At 42.5% G+C, this 10,350-nt stretch overlaps 2 protein-coding genes across 2 annotated transcripts; one reads left to right on the top strand and one right to left on the bottom strand.

The window, feature by feature from the left end:
- LOC311498138 (glycoprotein hormone beta-5-like) lies at positions 1–1,242 on the top strand (the record flags this gene model as incomplete). The annotated part of the gene is made up of 2 exons (XM_084558580.1): positions 1–204; positions 898–1,242. 2 exons carry the CDS (start codon positions 1–3, stop codon positions 1,084–1,086), a joined length of 393 nt encoding a protein of 130 aa, XP_084414706.1. The 3' UTR covers positions 1,087–1,242.
- Positions 1,243–3,712: 2,470 nt separating this feature from the next.
- gpha2 (glycoprotein hormone subunit alpha 2) lies at positions 3,713–4,820 on the bottom strand (the record flags this gene model as incomplete). Its single annotated transcript, XM_084558906.1, has 3 exons — positions 3,713–3,817; positions 3,915–4,099; positions 4,700–4,820. 3 exons carry the CDS (start codon positions 4,818–4,820, stop codon positions 3,713–3,715), a joined length of 411 nt encoding a protein of 136 aa, XP_084415032.1.
- Between the last annotated feature and the right edge of the window lie 5,530 nt (positions 4,821–10,350).

Genomic DNA, 10,350 nt, shown 5'->3' with positions numbered 1-10,350 from the left:
ATGCATCTCCACCCTCTCTCCCTCTCTGTCCTCCTCCTCCTCCTGGTTGCCGGGGCAGCCGTGGTGTGCGTTGCTGTGACAACAACCCTCCACGATTTCCGAGGCTGCGCAGTGCGAGAGTTCTCCTTTGTGGCCCAGAAGCCCGGCTGCAAGGGGCTACGCATCACCACGGAGGCCTGCTGGGGGCGCTGTCACACCTGGGAGGTAACACACACACCCACACCCACACACACACACACACACACACACACACACACACACCCCATTACACGTGAACCAGGCTAACAGTGGACTGCCATTCTTCATTGACTAACAGAGGACTTGGGTTTCTGGGCATTTTTAAACAAAAACAATTACATAGAAAATTTGCTTTAAAGGCCTTTTACCATATTATTACTTAAAATGTGCTTTTTAATCTTTTAGTGCACACACACACACACACACACACCCCGTTCTCTGTTGCTATTTCTAAAAGCTTCCATAAAACTGAAATGTTGAAAATAAATGAATAATAGCCTAGAACTCAACCCTAACCATCAGAGGACTGATGACCCGTCCTTGTCCCCGGCTTGTGTGTCACTGTCATAAGAAACAGTCAAATCCTTGCAAGCATGGAGGAATAATGAACCTTTGCTGTCCTTATTCTAGTTTTAGATGTTTAACCTGCACCTTTGAGTAACTGAAAACCAGCAAAGAACCTCTAAACTTCTTTCAGATTACCATTGAATAGCCTCGCTCATCCTCTGACTAAAAAGCAAGTTACAGAATTGGCAGTGAGAAATAATCTGTAAAACTACTAAACTACTACTAAACCTCTCTGTCTCTATGTGTTAAAGTGAAAGCTTTGAAACTCACCTGTTCCACCTGTATATGTGTGTATGTGTGTGAACACCACAGAGGCCTGTACCAGATCCGCCCTACATCCACCGGCACCATCGCGTATGTACGTACAGCCGTACCCGCCACATGACCGCCCGGCTGCCAGGCTGCCAGCCCGGCGTCTCCCCTCTCTACCACTACCCCGTGGCCCTGCACTGCCACTGCGCCGTCTGCTCCACGCAGGACACAGAGTGTGAGACCTTCTGAAGGACGGGACTCAACCGAATTGAGTGACATTGAACAAAATGTTCAGTGGCTAGAATTAGGAAGGATGTTTGAGTTAGTAGCCTTAACATCTGCAGACTGAAGACCATGTGCATGCATGTATGCTTTACATGTCTGTATGTAAGATAAGAGAAATAAAAGGACAGGGATTACATTTTAAAAGTCATTCTTTGTCATGATTTTAACAATACTGGATTTTAGAACGTTGAAGATAAAAGCCATGTATGTAACGTATGAAACAAATTCAGGTAATAATCTAAAATGAGAAAGGTTAACATTACATGCATTATGTATTACGGTTATTCTATAGTTTACGGTAATTAGATAAACTGCTAATTTGTCTGAGGATATGATGAAATAATAAAAAACAATTGCAACTGATATTGAAAGGTCAAGGTGTTAACTGCGTCATACACTGATCGTACACTGAAGGGGAAAATTTGCAGTAGGGGCATGTCCCTGTAAAAATGTTTAATATGTTTACTTTCAAATACCCCCCCCCCCCCCCCCCCCCCCAGAAGCTGAATAAAGACCATGTTCCCCTACAGCAAATATGAATCATATCAATCATGGTGTAGTGGTTAGCACTGACGCCTCATAGCAAAGAGGTTCCAGTTTGAATGTGATGCCGTTTCTGTGTGGAGGTGGCCTGTTCTCCCGTTTGTCTGGGTGGGTTTTCTCCAAGTACTGTCTAGACATATGCTTGTTAGGTTCATAGGTGATTTTAAATTGGCCGTACGTGTGGATGTGAGTGTGAATGGCTGTTTCCATGTTAGCACCGTGATAGACTGCCGACCTGTCCAGGATGTCCCAGCCTCAGACAGCCCATCCTGGAGCTCTCAGAGGATAAGTAGATGATGAATTAATTAATACTGATAGGGTAAACAGCTTATATTAAATTTGCATCATGAATTATATTCATTCATCTTAATTTCACTCCATATTTTTGCCCTTAGTCATCTCTGGCCTTCCTGCAGCGGCTCTATGTCCCCTCAAAGGGCCCCACTCCCCAGTTTAAGAACCACTGTTGCAAATGTCCCCACTGTGGAATAAATTAAAGGATTATCGCATCGTATCATATCACATTGTATCGCATCGTATCTCGACGTATCGTATCTCGACGTATCGTATCACAACGTATTGTATCACAACATATCGTATCATATTACATTGTATCGTATCACACAGTGGAATAAATTAAAGGATTATCGCATTGTATCACATCGTAACGCATCGTAACGCATCGTATCACAACGTATCGTATCATATCGTATCGTATCCTATCACATCGTATCACAACGTATTGTATCACAACGTATCGTATCATATCACATTGTATCGTATCACACTGTGGAATAAATTAAAGGATTATCGCATTGTATCATATCACGTATCGCATTGTATCGTATCACACTGTATCATATCACATTGTATCGTATCGTATTGTATCGTGTCATATTACATCGTATCTTATCGTATCATATCACACTGTATCGTATCACATTGTATCGTATCGTATTGTATCGTTTTGTATCGTATCACATTGTATCGTATTGCATCGTATCGTATCATATCACACTATCGTATCATACTGTATCATATCGGATTGTATCATATCACATTGAATCGTATCGTATTGTATCAAAGTAAACACAAATTTTAATTTAAGGCTTAAAACTTGGTTTAAGGCTCGATGAGGATTTGGGTTAGAAGTGCAGAGACAAAAAAAAAATCCACATAAATCCATTTAAAGTTGCAGGACAGAAATTTATTGACATACAAATTTCATCACAAACTATACAGTGCATTCTTTCTTTGGTTCCAACATTCTTTGGTTTCATCAATAGATATTATTTACAAAATGTCTTTAAGTTCAGATTCATAAATATAAATAGATTTTGTACATTCTTTGGTCTCGTGTCTGTGATTAGTGGTTATTGCAAAGAATTCGTTTTTTTCTTTCTTTCGGTTTAACTCGAGTCAATGAAGAGATGACTTTACTGTCTGAACTGAAATGTTCTCATTCACTTTGGAAAAAAATTACCGTCAAGATTCATCAATGTAGAGCGAGGAAGATTTGAAACCAGTCTTTTTGTTGTGGTGGAGTTTCATTGATCATAATACACTTGGTTCAGAGTCACTAGTATGAGTGATGAGCAAGCCACAAAGCTAAGCTATAAAAGTGTTTGGTTAGTTTGTGACAGAACGGTTTCTACAGCGTTTAACTCAAAGTGTGTCAAGTTTTCTAGAAAAACCTCCCTTTCATTGCTTTTAACACAAGCGTACACTCACCAAAAAAAACAAAAAAAAAACAAAGAAACACGCAAGCTCACACGCAGCACATCTGAATACATGAAGAGAGAGACGATGAGTTACTCATTCAGTTTGGAGGGAGACGGATGTGAATAAGTGGTCTACCTAGTTCAGCTTTTGATCTTTTTCTGTAGGAAACCCTTGACAGTAACTCTGGGAAGAAGATTTAAATGTGTTTTTCTTCAACATTCAAATCAAACTCACATGGAAAGAAAAAGGTTAAAGTTACTGCTCAGTCAAAAAAAAAAAAAAAACAGACAAGACTGTAAGGTGGTGTAAGTGTTGCCTTGATTCCTCAGTAGCGGGATTTGCGGCACATGTCGCAGCGGCACGCCTTCGCCGTCAGGATCTCTATCTCGTCATGGTGGCGACCTCGAGGGCAGTCCAGGCGAACTTTGACCTGAGGTAAGACGAGTCACATGATGTTACATGGCTTTTCATAACGCTCGGGACCGATGAGGTTTTATTTTACAGTAGACCTCCCTGCCACCTCTCACCTTGGCGTCCTTGCTGATGGTGCAGCACCTGGAAGCGGAGGTGATGTTGTGGGTGAAGTTGGAGGCCACCAGTACAGAGTATCTGGAGGGGAAGGCGCTGGACTCACAGTAGCCCACGCAGGCGTAGACCAGGTGGGTTCCTTTGCAGGTTCCCCGGCGATCGCTGCGGATGGTCACGTTGATAGCTGGAGGAGGAGGAGGGAAAGAGAACATGTGAGTATTTGAAACGCAGCAGCTTTCCAAAAAAAAAAAATATGACACTGATAAGAGTCATCTCTCTGCTCCAGAGCATTTCCTGTTCAGATGTTTAATGTCTACCAACACATCAGCCACAACATTACGTCCTAATATTGTGTAGGTCTCCCTTGTGCCTCCAAAACAGTCATCAGGGAATGGACATGGGCCCTCTGAAGGTGTCCTGTGGTGTCTGCATTGGTTAGTAGAGGAAGCTTTTGTGTCCTATGGGTTGAGGGAAGGGGTCGTTGCTACGGGGTGTGGGTAAATAACAACGTTTAGGTGGGTGGTACGTGACTAAGCACCACACATGAATGCCAGGACCAAAGGTTTCCCAGCAGAACATTGAATTTTAACGAGGTGATAAATGTTATTTACTTCCCCTGTCAGGGGTTTTAATGTTGTGGCTCATCGGCGTATATTTGAACCGTGTGTTTCAGGAAGCAGAAGTATGGACCTGAGCCGTGACCTTCTGTTGTCGGGCTCCAGAACCAGAACCCTCCCGACGGGGGAACAGTGGCCTGTGATGTGTTCAGTGACGTAAAACTCACGGTAAAGGTGACAGCCCGGTGCGAGGCCTTCATGGCTCCAGCCAGTGGGAGGGAAGAGCAGCAGCAGTGAGATCACCGGTAGAGCCAGCAGGCAGAGATGTGAGGCCATGCACAGCGACATCTGGAAAGAGAAAAAGTCACAGATTTAAGTTGGTTGGGATTTTTTTAAGATAATCATTGACCTGCAAATACCCGACCCTGTCCTGACAAATCAGAGTGGTCCTGAATATCTTCACATAAAACGCCTAAGAAGGCATCGTTTAATTTAAGTGCACGCCAAAATAGTTGGATCCTGTGGTTAAGGTCATGAAAAGTGTTTATTAATATATATATTTTTTGATCCTCTCCTGTTGAACTTTCCCCTCAAATAAAAGCCCTCCACGGAGCCTCCTCCTTTTTCGGCTAGGGTGATTTCCCATAACCGCACTGTCTGCCGGTGTGTCACTCGGTTGAGTTACAGCTAATGTGAATAAAAACAGTACTCTCCCTATCTGCTCAGTCTGCCTCATTTAACAGCTACCTGCTGACACACGTACGTGCACCGCTTCAGACACTATATTACTGTTGTACAATATAGATGAGTATGGATAAAACAAAGCCTTCAAAATAAAAGGTGAAGGATCCTGACTGCATCTGTGTTACGCTCGGAAACATGCACATACAGTATGTAGTATGTCAGCAGAGAGAGTCCAGGGATGCCCATGTTCATGCCGTCCAATCACAGTCACACACCCACACGTGTGTAAACAATAGAGTCATGTTTTCCGGGGGGTTTTGGTGGTCCCGACCCCTGCCCTCTAAATTGGCAGCTCTTTTCCAGCCCCGCTTCCTCATAGGCGGCCACGTTGGGAACCTCCACTGCGGCGACAGCGGAAAGGCCCTGGGGACGCCATTAACGCTGGCGGTACGACCAAATTAACGGGTCATGACTGCGAGTCTGTATGTGTGTGCGTGAGCCCATTAACCCTGTGTCAGCTGGTGGGGCAGGGGAATTGCCTGGTATTTTCCTCTTATGCGGGGTTTCCACGCCTGAAGGTTCGCCTTTTGAGGGAAAGCGGTGTGTATGTGTTGCACTTGGCTCTGGGAGGTGACAACAAGACCACCAATACTGACCACAGAAAGCTTTAGTTTTAGGTTTCAATATTATTTGAGGATGAACAGCGTCCTAAAAAAAATACTGACAAATAACAAGGAACAGATATACTAAAAAAAAATTCAAGCCCTTGGTTTCTAAATGCCACATAAGCCACCATGTGTAGTTTTATTCTTGACAGTTTAAAGGAAAATGAATTGAGTCCATTACATTGATGATAACTTTGAGTCACCTGCGTTGATTCATCATCCTTTACTGGATGCAAACATCCTTTTTTTTTCTTATGTGATGAGTCAAATCTACTCGAAAACTTTTATACGTTTTAAAAGCAGAAGGAAAACATTATATGCCACTTATAGGAGTCACATTTTATCCCAATTTTTTTTTATTGCTTAAAATAATCTATGCAAGCTATCATCTAAATAATGGGAGGTTTTCCATAAATACCGGATTTTAATGATTTTATTGCAGCTAAAGACAGGAGACACTGGTTTCAAAATAAAAGCCAGCAAATATTGCAAAACCATCTGCGCAAACTGTTGTGTGTGTGAGAGCAATGTGTGTTTAGTGAAAACACAACACATTCAAGGTTATAGAGATACATTAAGACCCTCACAGAATAAGAAATTACAGAAGTGTACAATTCTGTCTAGTTTGCAAAAAAAAACACATGCAAAGAACAGCTCTTAAAATCTATAAATAAAACATTAGATGAGCACCAGTATGCAGGGTGATGCCTTAAAGTTCATTCCAGGTGTAAAAAAAAAAAAAAAAAAAAAAAGTTCTTACCTGGAGACGTAGAGTTGAGAGTTGCCTCGTGCAGGTGTGTCGTCTGACAGGTGTGTGTTTGTGAGAGAGAGAGTGTCTGTTCTGAGCCTCGTGCAGGGATATAAGTAACACAGGTAAGAGCGAAGGCACTTATAGCTCTGGACACGCCCACAATTACAGAGCTGAGCACGAGTGCATCTTTTTTTTTTTTTTTTTTTTAACTAGAGACCTTTCTTTCTTTCTTCTGCAGCCGCCCTCTCTATATGCATTACGAAAACTCTCTAAAGATGTTTAAATCGTTGCAGACGTGTTACTACTTCGAGGTCTTTCTCCTGCAGTGTGTCCCCCGTGAACCTCCCCTTCTCTCATGCCCTCCTGTTTTAAACCTTTCAGGGGGACCGCTCCTGTGACACAGAGGAAAACTAGATGGCTTTTCCATCAACGCACCAACACAATAGTAAGAACACACACACACACACACACACACAGCTTCACCTCACATGCGTGCAGAAAAAGTTCACATGTGCCGTCTGCATGCGCAAAGAAAACGACACAAAACATAATATTATCGGCCTCGGCTGCCAGCTGATACTCACTGTGGGTGAACTCATGCACTGAGCTGGACACACAGACACAGAAAGTCAAGCTGGGTTTTCCATTTGTGGCTGCAGGAGGAAGGGCAGGGTCGGGTCAGAAGATATTGCGGGTTTGGGTCAACCGTGTGTGTGGCACATGGTAGGTACATTGTGGAGAAACGCTTCTCTTCTTCCTCATCTTGAACACAAAGAGTCAGCGTAGCAACCGCCCTCGCCCAGACTCCAGCGGGAAAAGACATTCCTCTAATGGACTCTCAGATTATTAGCGGGACTTTTAGCAGCGGCATCTCCAGACATGTGATGAGAGTCACAAACCGCCAATTCAGACCGCTTATGACTGTGTAATGCTGAAAAAATGATACTAAAGACCCCATAATGGTTGTTTTCTGGTGGGCCCAGTCATCATCATCATCATCATCTTCTGAGGAGAAGGAGGAGGAGGGGATTGCTGTGTTTCTCTCCAGAGGCTGCTTCAATATCTTTGGTTTTTCAATGAGATTTAACATGTCTTCTGAGAGAGTTTGGTTTGGGTCACGGTTGCTCCGAGACTGCAAAACCCTTCTGAGACCCTATTAACCCAGAGACTGCGAACTCATCTAAATCTTAACAGGACACTTTGGTATTTTTTTTTTTTTTTCAGTTCCATATTTGTCCTCTGGGTTTCCATGGCACAGCTGGAGACAAGAGCAAACCCTCCAAACAATATCTGGAAGAACAACACATGCAGGGACAATTGATTAAAGACATAAACATGTCTCCTTATGGAATCATTTCTTTCCATACTTGTGTCCAAAATCAAATTTTACCAAAGCAAGTGCAAAAATGCTGCAGTACAGTTTTCCGGTTTGATTTAACCATTTAAAACCTAATGTGTTGCCGGTGGAGTGTTTGCACATTTGTGGATTACTGTTATTACGTCTTTACCTTTGTGCTTTCACAAAACCGTGTTTCTGAAAGCTGAGACGATTCGCTTTACAGACAATATGGCAATATGTCATTACAGTAATTTCACTTGTGCCTCTCCCGGAAGGTTATTACACTCGTATAACACGCAGTAAATTACAAGTAAATGCCAGAAATTGAAAGTCCCAGGTATTTTGGGAAAAAATGTGCAAAAGCACTTAACTCACAGGACATTTTCTGGCCTTTGTTTATTGTCAAAATAAGTAAAGGATTATGTTTAGTTTGCAATGTATGTTGAATCAGAATCAGCCAGAATTCAACATAGACAAACTTCATCCTGCCAGTTCCCTTGTACAAAGTTTGCTTAATGGCCGACTGAGCCCGAAATCAAAACCAAACCATAAAATAAAGAATGAAAACCCCATTTCCAATCTTCTGTCGTCTACTAGATGTTTGATAGAGAAGCTCATGTAAATGACTATTATACTCGACCCAAAAAGAAAGTTGTATTAAATAAAGTTGCATTGTCAAGACTAAATTCAGTTCACTAAAATAATTAAAGGTACACGTTATGTTTTTGACCACTAGTAGTGCTATTGAGCATGTAGTTCTTGTTTACATAAGAACTTAGCTTAAAAATGGTCAATTGTCTTGATAAATCTGCAAACAATTGTATGTAAAGCCACATTTTCTCCATCGTTCAGCCCAGTTCTGCTGTAGCGCGCTGACTATATCACTGATTGAAGATGCTATAGCTCACACACTCGCTCTCTCTCTCTCTCTCTCTCCAGTTCACACACACACCTTCTAAGGAAAACACAATTATCATCTTATGGCCCCTCTACCCCAAACATTCCCACTCCACTTATGTCGATGGAAAACGGAACGTGTGACACCATCACCTAAACCCCCCCACCTACACACACACACGCATGTGCATGTGCACACAAACACACAAAACTATTAGTGTGTTGACCCTAAGTTGCATGGACGGCCGCAGTGTGTGTTTCTTCAGATTCCATGCCAACCAGAGAGAAAGAAAAGAGAGAGAGAGGGAGAGAGACCATAAATCTGAATGGGGCTGCAGCACCTCATCAGGAGGGTGAATGAACTTAGATGAAATGCATACACACACACACACACAGACACACACACACACACACATTACTCCAGTGTGACTCAGCGGGATGACGGATGTTTGTATCGCTCAGTGGCCCTTTCGGCTGCCGTGGAAACCATGGCGTCTTGAACGGCTATAATGTCATTAATGTGTCCGCTTCCACTTCTGCCCTGTTATTTTAATCTCAGTCTGTGTGTGGATGAGAGCATATCATGGACGTCTACGTGACACGTATGATGCGCAGTTAAAGGCGACAGGACATTGTGTGTGTGGTCAGAGCGTGTGAGAAGATGTAAGATAAATTATGTGCGTGTTATTTTGGGCCTTGTGACAATGTAATGAGAGGATTAGGCAAAGTTTTCCTGTTTCTGAGATGATGTTTTAGTCCGGTTGACCCATGTACTCCCATGTATAAACACACACATGCAAGCATGGACACGTGCATGAACACATGTCTCTTATCATAAAGTTAATCAATTGCTTTCTTTTGTTTTATTTTGCTAAAAAAAATGTATACATGTATTCAAGTGTGTGTGTGTGTGTGTGTGCATCTAAAGTTGTACAAGATGTTTCAGAACATACAACTTTAGGCACACACACACACCCACACACTGAACACTTAGCTAATTCAGACTGACAGGAGGAAAGTGGAGTTTCCACAAGGTGATTCTCAGTGAAGCTCAAGGTGCGCACTCAAGAACACACTCACACACGTACGCATGCAGGAGTGGAAATATTAAGAAAGGTTAGCATTGTCTAGAACAATTACCAGAATAAAAGCTCAGGAATGTGTTCCTTATGAACCCTGACGGTCCGCACGCCGAGGAAAGGCGAAGATGTCACCGTTCGGATTAAATGTTGCCTGCTGATTCATGTTTTAAATAACGAATCCAAAAAAACAGAAACGCGTAATTAGTGGAGAACTTGTGTGGACTGCTCAGAGCACCGTGCAGAAATTAAACGGTCAGCGATTCGAATAGACAGCAGTGGATTCTGTCAGTGCCAACATTGATATGAAAGAAAGAAAGAAAGAGGCAGAGTTGATGCTGATTTTTGCAAAAAACTTTACAAAAGTGTGAACTAAGCGTGATAGAAAATGAGCATAGATGGTGGACGTATGTATAATGTAGTTTATTGTGTGTTACTGTTCAGTTCTGTGGTAAAAGAGACG

The sequence above is a fragment of the Chelon labrosus genome (assembly GCF_963514085.1).
Source record: "Chelon labrosus genome assembly, chromosome: 1".
In the NCBI taxonomy this organism is placed as follows: domain Eukaryota; kingdom Metazoa; phylum Chordata; class Actinopteri; order Mugiliformes; family Mugilidae; genus Chelon; species Chelon labrosus.
Note: the sequence above shows the minus strand (reverse complement) of the source record. Positions and strands in the feature narration are given on the sequence as shown.